Below are 23,865 nucleotides of genomic sequence, written 5' to 3'. Positions count from 1 at the left end.
CTGATTCGGATTTCCCTGACCCGGCCGTCAGCGGAGGAGTGGGACACGGCACTGTGGGTGTGGAAGTCCACACATCTTTGTTGCCAAAACTGAGAAACATTTTTCTAGCTCAGGGGTCTCCAAACTTGGCATCTTTAATAAGACTTGTGGACTTTCAACTCCCCAAATTCTGGGAGTAGAAGTCCACAAGTCTTAAAGTTGCCAAGTTTGGAGACCTCTGTTCTAGCTAAATGCAGGTTTAGCAACTAGAAAGAATGGCTGTTCTTCTGCTTATATATGGAGAGTAGGAAGATGGGGAAAAAACACATGCAACACCCTTGAGAAAGAACACCGCCACAAAGTAGGAATTTCAGAGAAAGTGAAGAGTCACCTACAGCTTCACAGTTTAAACAGCGAGTTTCATTTGTTAGTGTTCCCTGGAAGATTTCATGGACCCACGTAAGCTCTGTCTTCTCCCCTTCGTCACTCTCAATGCTTCCATTCTGGAGTTTGCCATTCTGTTTTTCCTGCTTCTTTTCTTCTTGCAACAAGTCCGCAATTGTATTCAATAGGTAGTTCAGGAATTCGTGTGCGTCCTGCTGCATATAGTTGTCAAATAGCTCTGGTAACAAGAAGGCACACAACAACAACAACAACAAAAAGAGCAGAGGAAATAAGATACAGTTGCAAGAAAAAGTATGTGAACCCCTTGGGATTATGTGGAGTTTTGCATGAATTGGTCATAAAATGTGCTCTGAACGTCATCTAAGTCACAACAATAGAAGAACACAGTCTGCTGAACATAATACTACACAAACATTAGATGTTGCCATGATTTAATTGCACATAACATGTAAACATTCACAGTGCAGGGAGGAAAAAGTATGTGAACCTTTGGACTTAATAACTGGTTGACCCTCCTTTGGCAGCAATTTATTTATTTATTTATTTATTCGTATTTGTATACCGCCCTATCTCCCGGAGGACTCAGGGCGGTTCACAGGCAAATAAAAACATATATGTACAAATTAAGATAACCATTAAAAAACTTATTCTAAAAGCCAAATTATTAAAAATAGTATAAATATTAAAACCAATTAAAACCCCTATAAATTTAAAATCTAGTCCAGTCCTGCGCAGATGAATAAATGCGTTTTAAGCTCGCGACGGAAGGTTCGGAGGTCCGGAAGTTGACGAAGTCCTGGGGGGAGTTCGTTCCAGAGGGCGGGAGCCCCCACAGAGAAGGCCCTTCCCCTGGGTGTCGCCAGACGACACTTTCTCGCTGACGGCACCCTGAGGAGTCCCTCTCTGTGAGAGCGCACGGGTCGGTGAGAGGTATTCGGTAGCAGTAGGCGGTCCCGTAGGTAGCCCGGCCCTAAGCAATAATCTCAACCAAACGTTTCCTGTAGTTGCAGATCAGACCTGCACAACGATCTGGAGTAATTTTGGACCACTTCTCTTCCCAAAACTGTTTCAAGGTAGCAATATTCTTGGGATGTCTGGTGTGAATCGCTTTCTCTCTTATGTCATAACATTTCAATTGGGTTGAGATCAGGACTCTGACTGGGTCACTCCAGAAGGCATATTCTATGCTGTTGAAGCCATTGTTTTGTTGAATTACTTGTATGCTTTGGGTCATTGTCCTGTTGCATCACCCATCCTCTGCGGAGCTTCAGTTGGCGATGGTCGTACGTTTTCCTGCAAAATGTCTTGATAAACGCCGGAATTCATTTTCCCATCAATGACAACAATCTGTCCAGGCCCTTAGGCAGCAAAGCAGCCCCAAACCATGATGCTCCCTCCGCCATGTTTTACAGTGGGGATGAGGTTTTGATGGTGGTGTGCTGTGCCTTTTTTTCTCCACACATAGTGTTGTGTGTTCTTCCCAAACAACTCAATTTTGGTTTCATCTGTCCACAGTATATTTTGCCAGTAGTGCTGTGGAACATCCAGGTGCTCTTTTGCAAACTTCAAACGTGCTGCAATATTCTTTTTGGACAGCAATGGCTTCCTCCGTGGTGTCCTCCCATGTCCTCCATTCTTGTTAAATGTTTTCCTTATTGTAGATGTGTCAACAAAAATGTTAGCATGTGCCAGAGATTTCTGTAGGTCTTTAGCCGACACTCTAGGATTCCTCATGCAGCATTCTGCGCTGTGCTCTTGCAGTCATTTTTACAGGATGACCACGCTTAGGGAGAGTAGCAACAGTGCTAAACTTTCTCCATTTGTAGACAGTCCGTCTTACCGTGGACACGTGGACATCAAGACTTTTGGAGATACTTTTGTAACCCTTTCCAGCTTCATGCAAGTCAACAATTCTTGATCGTAGGTCTTCTGAGCGCTCTTTTCTGCGAGGCATGGTTTACATCAGATAGTGCTTCTTGAAATCAGTAACCCCACAACAGGTGTGTGTTTTTAAAGGGCAGGACAGCTGTCAGCAACACATCCAATATCATCACTGATTGGAGTCAAGGTTGGCTCACTCCTGGCTCCAATTAGCTCTGGGAGAAGTCATTAGGCTAGGGTCTCACATACTTTTTCCTCCCTGCACTGTGAATGTTTACATGTTATGTGCAATTAAACCATGGCAACATCTAATGTTTGTGTAGTATTATGTTCAGCAGACTGTATTCGTCTATTGTTGTGACTTAGATGACGTTCAGAGCACATTTTATGACCAATTCATGCAAAACTCCACGTAATCCCAAGGGGCTCACATACTTTTTCTTGAAACTGTACCAATGATGGGCACAGTTACAAAATGATTACCATTTGAATCTGATTTACTTACTAACTAGATCTCAGGGTTGGTCTAGTCCCGTGATGGCGAACCCATGGCACATGTGCCAAAGGTGGCACCCCTAGCCGTATCAGTGGGCATGCAAGCTCAGCACCAGCGCGCATGCCGGCCAGCTGATTTTTGGGCCTTCTGGGCCCACCAGAAGTAGGGAAACAGGCTGATTCCTGCCTCTGGAGGGCCTCGGGGGTTGGGGGTAGAGAAGGCCCGTTTTTCTCTCTCACCTGGCTCCAGAGCCTCTCTAGGTGTCTGGGGGGGCTGAAAACGGCCTTCCCCACCCCCCCGGAGGCCAAAAATGGCCCATTTGCCAACTTCCGGTAGGACCGGAAGGCCCGTTTTTTGGTGTCCCCAGCCTCCAGGGCCTCTCTAGGAGTCTGAGGAGGGTGAAAATGGCCTTACCCACCCCCCATAGGTCCTCCGGAGGCCGAAAATGGCCCATTTTCGGCCTCCGGAGAACCTTCGGGGTGAGGGCATTTTCACGCCCCTCACTAGACTCCTAGAAAGGCTCTGGAGCCAGGCGAGAGAGAAAAACAGGCCTATCAGGCCATCGCATGTCAGGAGCCAGGGAGCAGGGTGGTGGTGGTTGGGCACACATGTGTGGGGGTGGGGCACATGGAATTATGGGTGTGGGCACACATGCGCGCGACAACCACCATCACCTCAGCTCGCGATGGCAAAAAGGTTAGCCATCACTGGCCTAGTCGGCTAAAAGACATTCTTTGATCAGATGCTGAACCCGGATGCTCTCTACCATCTGTGTTGTGGGGGGGGGGGTTTGCTATGGGTCAATATGGTGATTCTCTATTTGCAAGTAGCTTTTTTTCTTAAATTAACAGAATTTTTTAAAGATTAAGCTGGACAGGGAGCTTAATGGAGATGTGTGTCCATACATTGTGTTGATTATTCCAGTAGAGGTAGTCCTCCACTTATGACCACAATTGAGCCAAAAATTTCTCTTGCTAAGCAAGACAGTTGTTAAGTGAGTTTTGCCCCATTTTAGCACCTTTCTTGCCACAGTTGTCAAGTCAAAGGACACTGCAACTGTCAAAAATATCAGTTGCCTGAAGTGTCTTAAATTTGATCATGTGACTTTGGGGGTGCTGCCATGGTCATAAGTATGAAAAACAGTCATAAGACACTTTTTCAGTGCTGTTGTAACTTCGAACGGTCACTAAAGCAGTGGTTGTAAGTTGAGGTCTACCGGTATGAGGGAGCTTCCTCTGTTCCCACAAATCCATACTTCTGAGTGAGATGCTTCCAAGGGCCTCCAACCACACCTGCTCCCAAGCCACACAAACCGACATCTAATGAAATCTTAAGCATCCTCTGTCCCAAGGCATCCAAGAAGCAAGAGGCTTCCTTACCGTTTTCTTTCCTCAGCCGGGAAATGAACTTCTTGGGGGGGATAACCCCCACTTTCTTCTTCTGGGTGGCAATACTGTTGAAGAGGTCCGACAAGCACGTCAGAAGGGTCTCCTTTTTGCGGGCCTGGACTTTGTAGGCCAAAACCTTTTCCCGAAATGGACGACAGAAGTAAAGGGCCTGGAGGACTGAGTTACAGTAGCAGGTATTTCCAAACTGAGAGATCAGAAAAAGAAAAGTAACTAAGAATGTATCTGTCTATCTGTCTGTCTGTCTGTGAGTTGGCAACATGATTCTTCAACTGCAGGTAAAAGAGAACTAAGAAAACCAAGAGTATACAGTAGGGGTGTCCAACCTTGGCAACTTTGAGACTTATGGACAACCTGTAAACAATTTAACACTTGTGGACTTTGAAGTCCAGAAGTCTTTAAAATTTTCAAGGTTGGACATACCTGGTAGAGGATCTTCTGCTCAAGCAGGGAATTGGATCAGAAGACCTCCAAGATCCCTTCCAACTTTGTTATTCTGTCTTCTAAGTAAGCTGGCAAGGAAGAGGATGGGGGAGGCTGGCAAAATAGCATAAAAGGTGAAGGTGTTGCATACAATATTCTCATAAAAAAAAACATCCGGGGAGAAGACAATCTTTTTGAGGGCTCAAGGAGCCTGAGCAGTTTTTGTCTCTGAATGCTCTCCTTAAGCTGCAAACTGCCACACTTGCTCCGAATGCATTCCCTCTGCAATCTCCACTTTGAATCTGCCTTGGGGTTGCAAGCCTTGTAGGCTAGTTTGGGGGCTTTGTCAGTACTTCCTCAACCGTGAACTGTCCCACAGCTGCCCATCACCACAACATGCCTGAAGAATTTCCTTTGTTGACCTTCAGTGAAGGGAGCTGATTCGACTTTTTAAAAGCTTTGCAATGCCATTTGGCCCACTCTCCCACTGAAAACCAGCAATGCTAAATAATTAGGGAGGGGAACCATGTCCTGTTGCTTGTCACTCCTATTGCTATGCTGTTACGACTATCAGCGATGGGTGGTGCTCAGGGCAAGGGTGCTGTTTGTGACCAGACCGTGATTTATGTGTGGAGCCTGGTAGCAGCCAGAACTCTGATGGAGTGCCAAGGAGAGTTAGAGGAGATTCTTTCCGGAGTCAGCTCAGATCAAGAATATTTAGAGAAGGGACCAGCACTCTGAGGAGAAACTTGCCCTGGGGATGAGTTAGACAGTGTCTACATGCTTCCTGTTTACAAAGCTGAAAGCAGATGTTTGCATCGGTCACATTTGAAGGTTGCTTCATTTCAGAGAAAGAAAAGAGAATCTAAGGAGATGATCACGTCTGGAGAAATCATTTGACATTCAGAATACATCATCATCATCATCATCTCTGCAATAGCTCCCTCCATCCACATCAAGACTCTCAGTATAAACCAGGGCTCTCCAACCTTGGCTACTTTAAGACTTGTGGACTTCAACTCCCAGAGTTCCTCAGCCAGCTTTCTGGGAGTTGAAGTCCACAAATCTTAAAAGTTGCCAAGGTTGGAGACCCCTGGTATAAACAAAACCAATATTTGCCCATTGAAAACGATGTATTGGGAGCTGTGTGCTATTCAACTCTAGGCTGTGGAAAGCTTTGATATGGTGTTTTGGTTCAATTAATCTTCAGTCAAATCACTCCTGAAGCAGATTGGTGAATCTCTTGCCTCAAAGCAGCAAACTGAATTAAGATGAGATGCCTTTTATTATAGCTTTGCCGGGATCATCGCAGACCCTTCTGCAATTTCACTTCCATGCAGGGAGAAGTGCCATGGACTTTGACGTGACCGATGGGTTTCAGCATCTCATGACCTCTAAGCCTATTACGATTCCCTCCGTGCTGTTTCTTAGCATCCCTCTTGGCTCTGTCCAATGGAATTCTACTCTTCTGGATGCTCCAATCAACACATCTGGAAGTTCATTTCAGCTTTCAGATATGAGCTCAAAGCTGACCATTCCTGGGTCAAGCCTTTGTTTACTTCCACAGGATTAGGGCAGGTTTAAGCTCTCACAATGAGCAAATACTTGCAAGCTCTGGCCCAAAGGTTTGTGGTTTTTAAAAAAAGCAGACTGCAGGGCAGGAAGGTAACTTATTCTGGGCCAGCCCCCTTCTCTGTGGTCCACCTGTCTCAGGAGTTTTGTATTTCATTCTGACAGGAAACACATTTCTGCTGCTTCTTCCTAACAAATTGAACCAACTTCCTCAAGCAAACAAATGGCCAATATTTTAACTCTTGCTTTACTTTGTAAAGGTCGATTTTTAAGCAGTTTCCGAGGCTCAGGATACAAATGGACTCCAGGAGCAGTGAACACAAGGGGTAGTTGGGGTGTTTGGTTCCAAATTCAGGGACGACAAAAGAAAACACAACGATCAGACAACTCCCCAAGAAGTACAAAAGAGCCACTCACATTAACCAAGCCGAAGTAATGTTCATTCATAGGAAATTGATCCGGACCAATCTCTTTCTCCAAAGCAGAGGCATTGGCGCCCTGGAAGACAAAATAGAGGGAAGAAAAGACACGTAAAATGGGTACTTGTAGTCCCCGACTTACAACAGTTCATTTAGTGACCATTCAAAGTTACAACGGCACTGAAGAGTGACTTATGACCATTTTTCATACTTATGACTGTTGCAGCATCCCCAGGGTCACGTGATTAAATTTCAGATGCTTGGCAACTGGCTCATATTTATGACGGTTGTGGGGTCATCTTTTGTGACCTTCTGACAAGCAAAGTCAATGGAGAAGACAGTTTCACTTAACAACCATGTTACTAACTTAACAACTGCAGTGATTCACTTAACAACGTTGGAAAGAAAAGCTGTAAAATGGGGCAAAACTCATTTAACAAATGTCTGATTTAAGAACAGAAGTTTTGGGCTCAATTGTGGTCATAAATTGAGGACCACCTGAACACAGATGCATCTCTGAGCAAGAAGAATTCTCTTTTGCAACTGTTAAAACTCCATTAGTGGAGGTCCACTGCCAGAGATCTAGATTTAATGCCATTTTTTTTTTTTTTTTGTTTACATTTATACCCCGCCCTTCTCCGAAGACTCAGGGCGGCTTACAATGTATAGGGCAATAGTCTCATTCTATTTGTATATATTTACAAAGTCAACTTATTGCCCCCCCAACAATCTGGGTCCTCATTTTACCTACCTTATAAAGGATGGAAGGCTGAGTCAACCTTGGGCCGGGCTCGAACCTGCAGTAATTGCAGGCTTTGTGTTCTTAATAACAGGCCTTACCAGGCAGAGCTAAACCGGCCATTCATTATGAAGCATCTTGCAGAAGAATAAATGAAGTGTAGGGTCTCTGCCCGAGAAATGGATGATCGAAAACTCAACAATAGAAGGAAGGCAGAGCTTAAGAGTTTCATTCAAACCCAACCTTCATTTCCACTCAGACTCTGCCTACAGATCAATGAATATTGAAGAATTCTGTCTATTTGCTAAATATCATTGCAGTGGTTTTTGTAAATCATATAAACTCTGGGAAATATATTTTGATAGTCACCTGTACTATTTGGCACATTGTTTTGACCTCAAGTTAATAGAAGGAAAATAAAGAAATAAAAATGCTGCTTATATAGACAAAGCTTGAAACATCATAGACAATACAAAATGAAATGTCCTTAGAAAATCAACAAATGCGCCTCCATCTCAGACTTCCCCACTGCTACATATCTCCCTTTAAATTTCCTAGTATTGCTTCTTCTTCTTCTTTTTTTTTTTTGGAAGTTGAGTTGACCAAGAGCCAAACTGCAAAGGAAGATGAGAAAAAGAGAGGTAGTAAAATAAAAGAGTAAAATAAAGTAACATAGAGGGAATATTTTTTGCTGTGACTATAGAGCATTTGCAATTCCTAATTTCATAGGAAACACCTTGAAACTGGTCTTTAATAAAGAAGAATCCATTTCTTGCCAGTAAACTTTCGGATCTGAAGGCTCCCTTTCAAAACTATGAATGAACTGAAAGGGGCAGCATGCAACCCTTGCAGCTAGACAACACGCAAGCAAAACCTGCTAAACTGAAATATCCTGGAGGACATTTTGCAACTGGGTTTTGCAAGGACTGCCAATGCATTTCTCTCTTTAGAAACCCATTTCACCCCTTATATAACCCAGAACCTTTAAGGGTCAGTCTCCCCTCTTTGATCAGAATTTTTTAAAAAAAGTCCACTTCTACAGATTTGCACAATAAAAGGGCTTTCAAACAGATAGATGTCCCTTCAAGTCCAAGTATATAAACTGGGTGGTTTTCAACAAGCCCTCCAACAATATTTAGATCCTCGGCCAGTTGACCACTGATAAGGAAGGTTTCTTCTATTTCCATTTAAGTGCATCCATCTCTTAAAAAAAGAAATAATTGCTTTCAAAATGCCATCAATAACATCTCTACCTCTGCAAAGGAGAGCCGACTGCCATTATCAGCACAGCTTCTCAGGAGTGAAAAGCAGGGCTTAGCTCCCTGATTCAGAAAGTGCCCAAAGAATTAAACTGATGCTAAAACACAACACAGGAAGCAGAAATGTAGCAAAGATCTCTGGGGATGTTCCTCTGGGCTGGAAGTGATGGACCTGTGCTTGACTGGTGTCACTTCAGAATATAGCGTGACGGTGTTTCTCAACCTCAGAAAGTAGCCCTCTCACCTTGAGAAGTTGGTACCAGGGAGTGGAAGCATTTTTTTTTAATACAGAAAAGATGATCTCCTGGGGTAGGGAGGTGTGCAAACCCCTATTTCTAATTTCAATTCAATGGTACACTCTGCCGTATCACTTTTCAGCAATTAGGGCTCAAGGTGTACAGAAGCTAACGGTGAAGTACAGTTGTTAGACAGACAGACTTATAAATGAGTGAAACAAATAAATAGATACAAAAACTGGGGTACATGAATTTCAATTGTGTCATATCCTTTATTTATGCTTCCTTCAACAAAACAAGTTTTCTTCTGGATACTTTATATAGCAATTCAGAAGAAAAGGGCTGCTGAAAAGAAAAAGAGACATCTATAAAGTATTCTATTAAAAGGTTGTCGAGGAGCCACCTGTCAATAGCAATAGCACTGAGACTTATATACCGTTTCACAGTGCTTTACAGCCCTCTCTTAAGTTTTTTTAAAATTTATTTGCATTTATATCCCGCCCTTCTCCGAAGACTCAGGGCAGTTTACACTATGTTAGCAATAGTCTTCATCCATTTGTATATTATATACAAAGTCAATTTATTGCCCCCAACAATCTGGGTCCTCATTTTACCTACCTTATAAAGGATGGAAGGCTGAGTCAATCTTGGGCCTGGTGGGATTTGAATCTGCAGTAATTGCAAGCAGCTGTGTTAATAACAGACTGTCTTAGCAGTCTGAGCCACCAGAGGCCCTGGCTTACAGAGTCCGCATACTGCCCCTAACAAGCTAGGACTAGGTCCTCATTTTATCGACCTCGAAAGGATGGAAAGCTGAGTCAACCTTGAGCCCCATCAGGATTGAATTCCTGACAGTGAGCAGAGTTAGCCTGCACTACTCCATTCTAACCACTGCACCACCATGGCTCTCAATGCTTGTTAGCATGGAGTCCATTTGGCAGAAATGTCCCCTGAACTTTTGATGCACTTCTACAGTGGCAAAGAATTGTTGATAGTAACATGAGAAACATAATGACTGGGATGCAAATAAACATTTACCTGGAGGAAAAATTAGCTATTTCACCACAATAATTTAACTCTCCTATTTTATCTTAGATCTGCCAACGTGGCCAGTCTCCCGACTGCCAGAATTAGCAATCTCAATACACTGGGAAGCCTTGGTAGTTAAGTCAACCCCATTCTTTCTTCCAATTGACCTTATTTCTGAGCATCACACCCTCCTGGCCCTTGAGAAAAGAGCTACTTTCTCCTGACCATCCTTCATCCCTGTGAGAAGAACCTCAACTAAGGTCCCTTGGAGCTATGAAAACACAAGACTTCAGGAACAGCCCAAGACCCCAAACCTGTTAATAAAACCAACAGTGATGCTAAACCTAGTTGCCATGGAAGAATATGGGTTACCAGTTTATTTGACAATATGTGTGTTGACGCTCCAAGGAGAGAACTTCATATGGATCATCAAAAAAGTCTAAACTGGAACCTTCTTTGCCAGGCCAGTAGAATCTTTTTATGGGTAAACAACTCAATTAAATTGGGCAGATATGTTCTCTCGTTTCTTACTCCAATATTTTATTAAATTACAATATTGTAATAAAAGTATAACTCGTTACTTACAGCCTGTTTTTATACTTGATTTGTGAAAATCATATTGTATTCCTCCATCTTTTATGGCCTGCTTGTTGCAGCAATTCTTTTATTGGGCAATGAAATGCATTCATGGACAAAATAAGAACAGATTTATTGCCTTGCAAAGTTTCCCAGTAAAGATGCTTAAGACACATCATCTATTTGCATGCCAGTTTTGGACTGTACAAGCCTTGATTTTTAATCTTCTTCCCCCAAAATATCATTCTAGGTGATATACATAAAGCTTAATATATAATAATAGCTTTGATGGACTAAAGTTCAATTTTAACACCTGACACATTTTTGTAAAAATAGTCCTCGAGAACATTTAAAAAAAACCATGTTGATTAAAAGAGCAGAATACAATAAATAGGAGAGTAGATACATTAGGCGAACATATTTATAATCAAAATATAGCTCACTAATTCATTGGGTAATTTTGGCAAAAAATCTCTAGGCAAAATCAGCAAAATTCTCTACCAGAATCTATTCCTTCTATTCACAGAAAGTCCCCCGTGAGATGGTTATGAATGAAGCAAGCAGAATCTTCAGCGCTGCGAGTTTGGCCACTTGTGTATTAGATGCCTCTCCCTTCTGATCAATTAAAGTTTTCCAAGAGATGATGGGTGGCTGGCTTCATGAGATATAAATGCTGGATGCCTATGGAGATTTTCAATTGTCCAGGTCATGGTTGTCCCAAAGGTGCTTGTCCAAAAGGCAACTATATGTTATTGGTTTTTTAAAAAACATTTTGCTTCTCATCCGAGAAGAATAGCTTGAAGAAGCTATTTGGATGAGAAGCAAAATATTTTCAAAGAAAACTCCAAGAAAGTCCCAGTTGTCTTTTGGAAAAAACACCTTTGGGATGTGAATGCTTCTCTGCAAAAGAACTGGCTTCACCTGCTGCTTTGAAAGAAATGGCTTTCCAACCTCTTCATAAGAGACCACTGCCTGATCCAACAAATCTGGACAGCTTTTGTCAGGCCACAGATAACTGGCCTACAAGCTCCAAAAAGTTCTGAAAGAACCCTTTCCAGTCAGGCTTAGACATAATATTGAGATGGTTTTGACTGCATTGGTTGATGACCTTTGGTGGGTTTGGGATAAGGGTAAGTGCCTCATCCTGGCCTTTCTTAATCTCTTAGCAGCCTTTGATACCATCGGTCATGGCATCCTTTCAGCTGGCTTAGAGGACTGAAAGGTACGGTGCTTTGATGCTTCTCCTTTCTATAGCGTTGGTTCCAGTCATTTCTGTTTCTTCCAGGAAGGAAACTGAGCTGAGGCCCCTGTTTTATGGGTTGCCTCAGGGCTACACTTTCTCTCCACTCCTATTTAACATCTACATGAAGCTGCTAGGTGAAGTAATCTATTGGTATGAGGTCAAGTATTATCAACATACTGTTGATACTCAGTTATACATCTCTATCCTGGAGGACTGGGGGACACGCGGGATACGGTGGCTCAGTGGCTAAGACGCTGAGCTTGTTAATCAAAAAGGTCGGCAGTTCAGCGGTTCAAATTCCTAGTGCCGCGTAAGAGGGTGAGTTCCTATTATTTGTTCCAGCTTCTGCCAACCTAGCAGTTCGAAAGCACTTTAAAAAATGCCAGTAGAAAAATAGGGACCACCTTTGGTGGGAAGGTAACAGTGTTCTGTGCACCTTTGGCGTTGAGCCATGCCGGCCACATGACCACGGAAGCGTCTTCGGACAGCGCTGGCTCCTTGGCTTTGAAATGGAGATGAGCACCGCCCCCTAGAATCGGGAACGACTAGCACACATGGGCGAGGGGAACCTTTACCTTTACCTTTATCCTAGAGGACCAGGTGATGTTATCAAGATTCCTTCCCACCACCTGGAGGCTGTGGGGTTTGGATGGAGGAGAACAGGCCCTGGTCCAACCCTGGCATGACAAGATGGCTGTGGATCTTAAGCCCTTCACCGATCCAGAGATTTCCCATCTTTAGTTCATCCATTATGGTTGTGGACTCGTGAATGGTGGCAGCCATGACTAGGAAGACTTTTGCACTGTTTGTCTTGTGCAGACAACTGTGACCAGGCGGCTTCCTGCCTTTCCCGTCTTAGTCAGTCGTGTTTGGATTAGTATAATGCAGGGGTCTCCAACCTTGGGAACTTTAAGACTTGTGGACTTCAACTCCCAGAATTCCTCAGCAAAGCAAAGCTGGAGTCCACAAGTCTTAAAGTTCCCAAGGTTGGAGACCCCTGGTATAATGTATTCTATATGGGGCTGCCCTTGAAGAGCATTCAGAACTTGCAGCTGGTCCAGAATGTAGTGGTGCAAAGAGTTTTTGGCAGTTCTCAGTACACCTGTATACATTTTCTTCCTGAACCCAGATCAATATGCAGCCTACAGCTTAATATGGTTAAGCACATGACTGCTGTTTCAATGATCCTACAAATTCTGCTGCTGGGTTGCAGCTAATTCTGTTTATTTTGGGGGTTAGTTTGAAGACTTACAGTGTAAATAGTTTTATATTGTTTTAATTATAACAATATAACCGGTCTGACAGGTTTCAAAATGAAATACGTGTATTGTTATTTTTAAAGGCACAATTACCCATTTATCTTCAAGCACTATTAAAATTAAAATCCCACCCTCTCCACTTCAAAATTGTTCAATCTTCTTTCAAAATCTTTTGCATCAGGATAACCATCTCTATTACGAAAATTAGAAGTTTGATAAACTGACACATTTCTGTGACGTTTTCACAAATGAAGATGTAAGAAATCTATTTTATCTGATCTAATCCTGACACTCTCCAGTCCCACAGCTAACAATTATGTCCATGCCAAGCAGCTGCAAGAACAATGATTAGTCTGACCACATCATCAGCATGCTGGAGGTTCCCGATCTGGAAGGCTCTTTATTACAAATTGGAAAGGGAGACACAGAATGAGGGAGGGGCAAATACTTTTAAGCAAATTGTGCCATATATCTGCAATCTTGATGGAAGGGGGGGGGATGAGGTTTAAGGAATAAACCCCAAGACACATGGAAAAGATGCAAAGACGATATAGGGAAAGGAATGGTGGGAACAGCAAGGGGGAATGGAGGGAGAATATTAGAAGACCTTTAGACTACTGAGGATGGAGTTTAAAGGAGGACTATAAATGGCAACCAGAAATAACAAGGAACTCAGCTTTTATAAGCCTTCAAAGCCAGGATATTCTTTAAGCAATTTGAGAAATAATGTCAGAGGCCAACCATCAGGAAGATGAAGTATTTTAACGACAGACTTTTAAATAAAGCAAAAGAATGAAGTCTGATAAAGACCAAAGATGAGGTAGGAAATGATCACTGGATGAAACTGAGCTTGGCAAAGAAGACAAATGAACAAAAGAAAAAAGGTAGAACTATATATATATACATTGAGAATGGTGATGTGACTAGCAGGCATGGAGATTAATGAATGGAAGGCTGGATAAGAGGCAGACATGGGATTACATTGGCTTCCTCTGCTCTGATATACTGAATAATAGCTTTTATCTAGTTCAGCCACATAACTCCTTTATGGTAACATATCGAAGAGACCAGAGGTTGGGAAAGGATGGACATGGAAAAGGAAAGGTATGGTATAGGTATCAGTGGTTTCGGCGTGAGGTATCAGCTGTATGCGGATGACACCCAGCTGTACCTTTCCACGCCGGACCACCCCAACGAAGCTATCGAAGTGCTGTCCCGGTGTCTGGAAGCTGTACGGGTCTGGATGGGGAGAAACAGGCTCAAGCTCAATCCCTCCAAGACAGAGTGGCTGTGGATGCCGGCATCCCGGTACAGTCAGCTAAATCCGCGGCTGACCATCGGTGGCGAGTCATTGGCCCCGATGGAGGGGGTGCGCAACTTAGGCGTCCTCCTGGATGAACGGCTGTCTTTGGAAGATCATTTGACGGCCGTCTCCAGGAGAGCGTTTTACCAGGTTCGCCTGGTGCGCCAGTTGCGCCCCTTTCTGGACTGAGATGCCCTGTGCACAGTCACCCACGCACTCGTGACGTCTCGCCTGGATTACTGCAATGCTCTCTACATGGGGCTCCCCTTGAAGGGCATCCGGAGGCTGCAGTTAGTCCAGAATGCGGCTGCGGGTGATAGAGGGAGCCCTCGTGGCTCCCGTGATAACACCCATCCTGCGCAGACTGCACTGGCTACCTGTGGCCTTCGGGTGCGCTTCAAGGTTTTGGTGACCACCTTTAAAGCGCCCATGGCATAGGGCCGGGTTATCTACGGACCGCCTACTGCTACCGAATACCTCTCACCGACCCGCGCCTCACAGAGAGGGACTCCTCAGGGTGCCGTCAGCGAGGCAATGTTGCCTGGCGACGCCCAGGAAGGGCCTTCTCTGTGGGGCTCCCACCCTCTGGAATGAACTGCCCCAGGACTTCGCCAGCTTCCGGACCTTCGGACCTTCCGCCGCGAGCTTAAAACATACCTATTTAACTGCGCAGGACTGAGTTAGATTTTAGTTTGTGGGTTTTAACTTGGGTTTTAATTTTTTATATTTTTAATTCTTAGGCTTTTGAATAAGTTTTTAAATTGTTTTTAGATTGTATTTATTGCTTTTAAATGCCTGTAAACCGCCCTGAGTCCTTTGGGAGATAGGGCGGTATATAAATATAAACAATAAATAAATAAATAAATAAATATACAAAGACTGCCTCATTAATGTACATGCAGTCAATTGAGCCTAAAATTTCTGGTGCTAACTGAGCCATTTGTTAAATGGATTCTACCCCCCATTTTATGGCTTTTCTTGTCACAGCTGTTAAGTGAATCACCGCAGTTCTTAAGTTAGTAACATGGTTATTAAGTGAATCTTGTTTCCCTATTGACTTTGCTTGTCAGAAGGTCGCAAAAGGAGATCACGTGACCCCAGTATACTGCAACCGTCATAAATATGAGTCAGTTGCCAAGTATCTGAATTTTAATCATGTGACCAGGGGATGCTGCAACGGTCGTAAGTGTGGAAAATGGTCATAAGTCACCTTTTCAGTGCCATTATAACTTTGAATGGTCACTAAATGAACTGTTGTTGAGGACTATCAGTATAAATTCCAAATATATAAACTGCAATGCATAGTGAAGCAAAAATAGGAGGAAAACAAGAAGAGAAATCTGAGGGACACCAAGAGGGGTGAAAGAACATGTGAATACACAATGTGAAGGCCAGGACCAAAACAAGCTAATGCCTAAGAGATGGAGACCTTTAATTTTGATCAAAGTCATTGAAGTTGCCAAGGCGTTTGAAGACAAAACAGAGACCTCAGCCACTACAGCAACAATACATACTGTTTCAGAAAGGATGGTTTTGGTAAAGGATCCAGGACAGATCACAAGGGACCAGCAGCACAGCTGGGAAGGAGAAACACTCCAGAGGTAATGGAGTTAAGGAATTTAGGAAAGTCTTTTGGGGCAGATGGATTAGATCTGTATTTGTATCAGAATACAGTATAAAAGTAGCTAGAGGAGGAGAAATGTTAATAATATGTTGCATTTTACAGTCTGTATTTTAGCTTTCAGGTAACTGCGTAGTAATATTCATAGAGCTGTAAAGTATTAGTGATACACTTTTACTGCTGAAATGACTATAATCTTTATATCTGTCATTTTCTACCTCCTATGCTGGTCTATCATCCAAATAAAAAGCACTGTGTTGCATTAATGATATGATAGAATTTCCAGAGAAGATAGAAATCAGGAATCCCATGCTAATGGGATCAAGGCGGCACGTGACGAAAATGGATGAAAACAGTGAAATGATCTTCTCAACTGCACTTAAAGGACAGAAGTGGAAGTCTGGGAAAGTCAAGGAGGAATAGATAAGGAAGTGGGGTAAAAGAGTCACGGTGAATCCATTGAATTTAGCTGGGATAAAAACAGGAAGTGAAGGATGTTGAGTCAAAGGGAAGGTCTTGGAAAAGAATCAAAAGGTAGAAGAGATAATCAGAGGATTGCTAAAGTGGGTAACTGATTTAAAGTAACCACAAGCAGTCACTGACTTACAACATGCCTTTAAGCAACCATTCAAAGTGACCAAAGCAATGAAAAAAGTGACTTATGACTGGTCTTCACACTTTTGAGCGCTGCAGCATCTCTATGGCCACATGATCCAAATTCGGGCGCTTGGCAACTGCAGCATCCCAGGGCCTCATGGCTGCCATTTGTGACCTGCCCCAGCTGACTTCCAAAAAATGATGGGGGAAGCCAATTTTGTTTAATTGCATGATCCATTTAACAGCTGCAGTGATTCACTTAAAAACCGTGGTGAAAAAAAGGTTGTAAAATCAGGCATGCCCCACTTAACAACTACCTAGTTTAGCAATGGAAGTTCTGGTTCCAACTGTGATCCTAAGTTGAGGACTACATGGTAAAGTTGGCCTCCTCGCCAAAGGCTGCCTAAAATCAGATTGCCCCTAAGCCCTTCCATGTTTGATCATAGGAAATAAGTTAAGGATGGGGCAGGGGTTAGAAAGCAGGATTACAGGGCTAACTCACTGCCAAGGCATTCAATCCTGATGGACTCACGGTTGACTCAGCCTTCCATCCTTCCGAGATCGAGGTCGGTAAAATGAGGACCCAAATTGTTGGGGGCAAGAGGCTGTAAATCGCTTGAGGGCTGTAAAGCACTATGAAGTGGTATGTAAGTCTAAGTGCTATTGCTATGGCTACACTGAAGAGAAAAAGGCCACCAAATGAACAAACTACAGTGTAGAATTCAATACTTTATATCACGTGTTTCCATGCGGCCCTAGACAGCTAATACAGATAGTTCTCGACTTATAACAGTTCATTTAGTGACCATTCAAAGTTACAACAGCATTGAAACAAGTGACTTATGACCATTTTTCACACAGTTACAGTAGTTGCAGCATCCCCACGGTGATGTGATCAAAATTCAGATGCTTGGCAGCCAACTCATATTTTATGATGGTTGCAGTAATCCCCTTTTGCGACCTTCTGACAAGCAAAGTCAATGGGGAAACCAGATTCACATTAACCATTACTAACTTAATAACTGCAGTGATTCACTTAACAACTGTGGCAATAAAAGTTGTAAAATGGGACAAAACTCACTTAACTGTCTCACTCAGCAACAGAAATTTTGGGCTCAATTGTGGTCATAAGTTGAGGACTATCTGTACTGCAGCCCAACAAAAATATAAAATTTTAGTGATATTTATATGTACAATATAAATATTTATATACAGCTGAAGCCCATTCCTCTTCACTGAATGAGGCCCAGGCAAGGCAAAAGGATGGACACCCATGTTTTATATCGGAGGTCCCCAACCCCAGGACTATGGGCTGATGTCTGTCTGTGGCCTATTAGGAACCAGACCTCACAGCTGGAGGTGAGTGGCGGGCAGGTGAATGAAACCAAAACCAGTACCACCCTGGTCCGTGTAAAAACTGTCTTGCACGAAACTGGTCCCTGGTGCCAAAACGGTTGGGGACCACATTATCACTCACAGCTCTTTGCCTGCATCTGATGCGGATAAACCTTTGCTCAGCTACTTCCAGCTGTATTTGCAATGAGATGAGATGCTGACTAATGCCTTGGCCAAGCTCACCCACTGCAGTGTGGTTTGTCATGCTTGGGAAGGCAGGGCGAGTTTAATAACAATGCAAAAAGCTTCTAACCCTGATCTGATCATAATGAATTATGGCAGAAGCTGCCCAGAGAAAATGCAAACTTCCCCACGTCTGGCATAGGGATGAATTTACACAGGGCAAGCAGCCCAGAAGCCACCTCTTATCAACCCACCCAAACCAGTTTCACCTAAAGTCAGAAAAAGAAAAAATTCTGCAAACTTAGCTTCCAATCAGTTCAGTTAATAATTTGATACCAGAATGCGTGCATTACAAATATCTGTCTTAATTCAGGTAGTCTTCGATTTACTACTCCAATACTTGACTCCAATATTTCTGTTGCTAAGCGAGACAGCTAAGTGAGTTTTGCCCCAATTTATGATTTTTGTTGCCATAGTTGTTAAATGAATCACTGCAGTTGTTAAATTAGTATCATGGTTGTTAAATGAATCTGGCTTCCTCATGGATTTTGCTTGTTAGAAGGTTGCAAAAGGGGATAGAATGACCTTGGGACTCTGCAACCGTCATAAATACGAGTCAGTTGTCAAGCATCCAAATTTTGATCACATGATCATGGGGATGCAGCAAGAGTCATACGTGAAAAATAATGTCACATTTTTCAGGGCCTTTGTAACTTCAAACAGTCACTAAACAAGCTGCTGCGAATTGAGGACTACCTATATTAAAGCAACAAATGTCACATAAAAATATGAAATCTTGAAAAATGTTAGATAAAAGATGGTACCCATGAAGGGATGCTGATGCATTCCACCTCACACTTGATTCATCCCTATTAACTGACTACCACCCAAATCCACTCATTTGGTTGCTGGAGACGCCTGTCAATTTTCTCTACAACAAGCTCTAAGCACAGCATTACCACAAAGAGAGTAACAAAATCACTGAAGCTTGTAAGAGAGGTTATGAGGTGGAAGATTAGAAAACAAAAACTAATGAACAGGACATAATCAAAGGGTTACAGACAGAACAGTTGACAGTTGACGATGTGCTGCTTACTTTATGACAGATGCAAAAAATATTCTTACATGCACACTTCCGAGCTTGAAAAATGATGGATTAACCCCAATTTCACTGAAGTGAGTATTGAAATCCCAAATGCTTACCTGAACACCACCGCAGAAATTACAAAGCACTCCTCTACTATGTCACTAGAGACTCTAGTGCAGTGCTTCACAACCAGGACAACTTTAAGATGTATGGACTTCAACTCCCAGAATTCCCCAGGGAATTCTAAGAATAGAAATCTACCTCTTAAATTTTCCAAGGTTTATTTATTTATTTATTTGATTTTTATACCGCCCTTCTCCCGAAGGACTGAGGGCGGTGTACAGGCTAAATAAAACGAACAATACAAAATACAATTAAAACGGAATTTAAAAAACTTATTTAAATTAGCCTGAAAATTTTAAAATTTACCATACACTAAAAAACCCCTTTTAAAATTAATAAAATTTAACATTTAAAATTCAATTTAAGCCAGCCCCGCGCAGATAAAAAGGTGTGTCTTCAGTTCGCGGCGGAAGGTCCGAAGGTCAGGTATTTGGCGTAAACCCGGGGGAAGCTCGTTCCAGAGTGTGGGAGCCCCACAGAAGGCCCTTCCTGGGGCCGCCAGCCGACATTGTTTGGCGGACGGCACCCTGAGAAGTCCCTCTCTGTGAGAGCGTACGGGTCGGTGGGAGGCATGTGGTAACAGCAGGCGGTCCCGTAAGTACCCAGGCCCTAAGCCATGGAGCGCTTTAAAGGTCGTAACCAACACCTTAAAGTGCACTCGAAAGGCCACAGGTAGCCAGTGCAGTCTGCGCAGGATCGGTGTTACATGGGAGCTACGCGTAGCTCCCTCTATCACCCGCGCAGCTGCATTCTGGACTAACTGAAGCCTCCGAGTGCACTTCAGGGGGAGCCCCATGTAGAGAGCATTACAATAATCCAAGCGAGAGGTAACGAGCGCATGAGTGACTGTGCACAAGGCATCCTGATCAAGGAAGGGGCGCAACTGCCGAACCAGGCGAACCTGGTGGAAGGCCCTCCTGGAGACGGCCGTCAAATGATCTTCAAACGACAGCCGATCATCCAGGAGGACACCGAACCAGGTTGAGACACTGCTTGAGTATAAAACTAGTGGAACGACCACAATATCTGAAGTGTGCTCTCTGAGATAAGAAACACAAAGCCTGAAAGTGCAAAAGCTAAAGAACAGATTTTTTTTTTTTGCATGACACGTGTAAAATGCATAATGCATTTTACAAGCAAATAAATTGTGGCAGTGCTGTATTTTGCATTCCACCATCATGTCAGAACTGCCATAAAATCCTCTAAACCAGAAGTTCAAAATATTATTTGGGCAGATGTCTAGCCTGGAAGAACCTTGTCCATGGGGTCACGATGGGTTGGACATGACTTCGCAACTAACAACACAACAACTGGACAGAGCCTGAGTGACTCTGGTGGCCTTGCACATAAGATGAGGGGGAATAGACTGGATTAAAATGAGAAACTTCAGCTTGGGTTAAGATCTGAATTTTATTTACTACTTTTCTCCTGTCAATTTTGAGCTCTGTGGGAGTGTCAGCCATGGCATTTGTGTCCTTTTTATGCACCAAAATCTCAAATACAGAATTATTCCATTCAGGTAAAAATAACAATTCTAAGAAATGTTCAACTGCAACTGGATTTTGGCAATGAGTATGAAAAAGGTCAAAGTTCTGGAATAAGTCATCTAATGGCTTAAAAAGACGAATGAGTGACTATTTAATAACTGTTTTAATCCAACCAAAACACTCTGGCATTCTGATAAGCCAAAACCAAGGAAATCACAAATTAAAGCAAGGTGAAAGGATTGACATCTCTCACTGGAAAGATTGCTACTGCAATCTTTGCCCAAATCCTCTAATTTGAAAAACATATGGAAATATACAATATTAAATTGTAAAATAATTATGAAATTTTACTCTAGATCAGTGTTTTACTTACGTATCTAATCCCACCTTTATTATTTTTGCAAATAATTCAAGATGGTGGACATATCCAGCACAGGTTTCTCCTCCTGCTTCCTGTGGACTTCAATTCTCAGAATACTCCAGCCAGCATGTTGGCTGGGGTATTCTGGGAGTTGAAGTCCACACATCTTAAAATGGCTAAGACTGGCAAATATTTCTCTAGGTGCCTGTAACACCAATGCAGCCATGCAGAGGTGGTCTGTTGCATCTCTTTTTTTTTTTAATTTGAATTTATATTCCGCCCTTCTCCGAAGACTCAGGGCGGCTTATACTGTGTTAAGCAATAGTCTTCATCCATTTGTATATTATATACAAAGTCAACTTTTATTGCCCCCAACAATCTGGGTCCTCATTTTACCTACCTTATAAAGGATGGAAGGCTGAGTCGACCTTGGGCCTGGTGGGGCTTGAACTTGCAGTAATTGCAAGCAGCTGTGTTAATACCTCTGGTGGCTTAACAGACTAAGACAGTCTGTTATTAACACAGCTGCTTGCAATTACTGCAAGTTCAAGTCCCACCAGGCCCAAGATTGACTCAGCCTTCCATCCTTTATAAGGTAGGTAAAATGAGGACCCAGATTGTTGGGGGCAATAAGTTGACTTTGTATATAATATACAAATGGATGAAGACTATTGCTTAACATAGTGTAAGCCGCCCTGAGTCTTCGGAGAAGGGCGGGATATAAATGCAAATTTTAAAAAAAACAGACTTAATCTGCTGAGCCACCAGAGGCCCTGGAGGTCTCTGGATGAGTCATGAACTTGTTACTCTCCAGGATAGGCTATTCTTCAGCTATCCCTTATAAAGACCTCTCTGGCATACTGGCAAGTAAAGATCAATAACAGTTCAGAAACATGGCTGAATTCCAACTCTAACTAGTCAACCCCTTCCTGCCCACGTCATCCAAAGGGGTAACTCTAAGATTAATTGTCCCTCTTGGTGTAGATCATGGAGGCAAGTCATGGAGATAAGCCAACAGGAAAGTCATTCTAGGCCCTTCAGTTCTGAAGTCACGCTACAGTTTAAATGTGTGTCAAAAACAACCCACTATGGTTACACAACATCTGCAAGAGTTACTTTAGTCAAAGCATGTTGATGCAACTATTTCATAAAGCAGCATCCAGGATCTCAAAATATATAAATCGAAAGCTTGTTAGCCTTGCAAGGTAGTGCAGACAAAAACCATAAAAAGTATTAGCTTTGTCTTTAAAAGTGGCTCCACAAAGTGAAACTTCACAAACCTTAGCAGCAGACACTAAAATGCTTGAAATGATGTAGACTGGGCTCATAAAGTCCCTAAAGTCACCTGAACCATGAGATGGGCGGCAAATAAATTTGATAAATAAAATATAATAAAAATGAAAATCTGCAAATGGCAGCCAGGATTTGGGAGGAAGGGGTAAATAGCAGCCTCATTGGTGGAGGAGGAGGCAGGACCATAGAGCCAGTTTGGCCTACAGGTCTAATCACCAGATTAGAAAACAGGAGACCATGAGTTCAAGTCCTGCCCTAGCCATGAAAACCAGCTGGGTGACTTTGGGCCAGTCCCTCTCTCTCTTATCCCAGTCTACCTCACAGAGTAGTTGTTGTTGTGAGGAAAATAGGAGGAAGATTTGTGGGATATGTTCGCCACCTTGAGTTACTTGTAAAAAGAATAAAGGCTGGAAATAAGAAGTAAGTAATCCCATTGCTCTAACATTTCATCAGTATAATTTTCCTTTCTTTATCCTGGATTGAATTGATATAAAATAGCATATGCTTTAGGACAACAAAGAATGTTCTTTCTTCGCCAACTCAATAAGCTCAAACTGCCCAAGGAGCTGCTGATCCAGTTCTACAGAGGAATTATTGAGTCTGTCATTTGCACCTCTATAACTGTCTGGTTCGGTTCTGCAACCCAACAAGAAAAACACAGACTTCAGAGGATAATTAGAACTGCAGAAAAAATAATTGCTACCAACTTGCCTTCCATTGAGGACCTGTATACTGCACGAATCAAGAAGAGCCGTGAAAATATTTGCAGATCCCTCGCATCCTGGACATAAACTGTTTCAACTCCTACCCTCAAAACGACGTTACAGAGCATTGCTCACCAGAACAACTAGACACAAGAAGAGTTTTTTCTTCAACGCCATCACTCTGCTAAACAAATAATTCCCTCAACACTGTCAGACTATTTACTGAATCTGCACTACTATTAATCGTTTCATAGTTCCCATCACCAATCTCTTTCCACTTATGACTGTATGACTATAACTTGTTGCTGGCAATCCTTATGATTTATATTGATATATTGATCATCAATTGTGTTGTAAATGTTGTACCTTGATGAACGTATCTTTTCTTTTATGTACACTGAGAGCATATGCACCAAGACAAATTCCTTGTGTGTCCAATCACACTTGGCCAATAAAATTCTATTCTATTCTATTCTATTCTAATTATTCAATTCTATCCTGTTTCCATTTCCAAGAATGACGGGTGAAATAGGCGAGATGAATTCAGGCTGGATGGTCATCTCCTGGAGATGTACCAAGCAGGGGGTTTCCTTGGTTCTTTCCAGTGCTAAGATTCTGTGTGGTCTTCCCAGACTGCCAGCAGCCCAGATAAAGTCCCAACCCCTCTGTCTAGGTGAGTGCTTTAAGCGTTCAAGATCTTTGCTTCTCCATCTTCTCATGTCAGCAAATTTGACAGAAGATGGAATGATGGATCACCATGATTGTTTACTGCCAAGCAAAAATATCATGTTAAGTATATTTCTTTGCTTCCTGCACTGTTCCTTATCCTCAACTGTTATCTCACGTTAC

At 42.7% G+C, this 23,865-nt stretch overlaps 1 protein-coding gene across 3 annotated transcripts in view; it reads right to left on the bottom strand.

Annotated features, from left to right (window-relative positions):
* The window catches only part of LOC131205019 (ubiquitin carboxyl-terminal hydrolase 12-like), a 66,446-nt gene that overhangs the window by 20,779 nt on the left and 21,802 nt on the right, over window positions 1-23,865 (bottom strand). For 2 of the 3 annotated variants that reach the window (XM_058196806.1, XM_058196807.1), the window contains exons 2-4: window positions 6,580-6,660; window positions 4,141-4,354; window positions 375-601 (exon numbers count right to left, since the gene is read on the bottom strand). In XM_058196806.1, coding sequence (XP_058052789.1) covers window positions 375-601; window positions 4,141-4,354; window positions 6,580-6,660 — 522 coding nt within the window. The remainder of the gene's footprint in view (window positions 1-374; window positions 602-4,140; window positions 4,355-6,579; window positions 6,661-23,865) is intronic. The other variant, XM_058196808.1, reaches the window with a different exon arrangement.

This window comes from Ahaetulla prasina, chromosome 11 (assembly GCF_028640845.1).
Source record: "Ahaetulla prasina isolate Xishuangbanna chromosome 11, ASM2864084v1, whole genome shotgun sequence".
Lineage (NCBI taxonomy): Eukaryota > Metazoa > Chordata > Lepidosauria > Squamata > Colubridae > Ahaetulla > Ahaetulla prasina.
The sequence above is the reverse complement of the archived record's forward strand: the minus strand, read 5'-3'. Positions and strand labels throughout refer to the sequence as shown.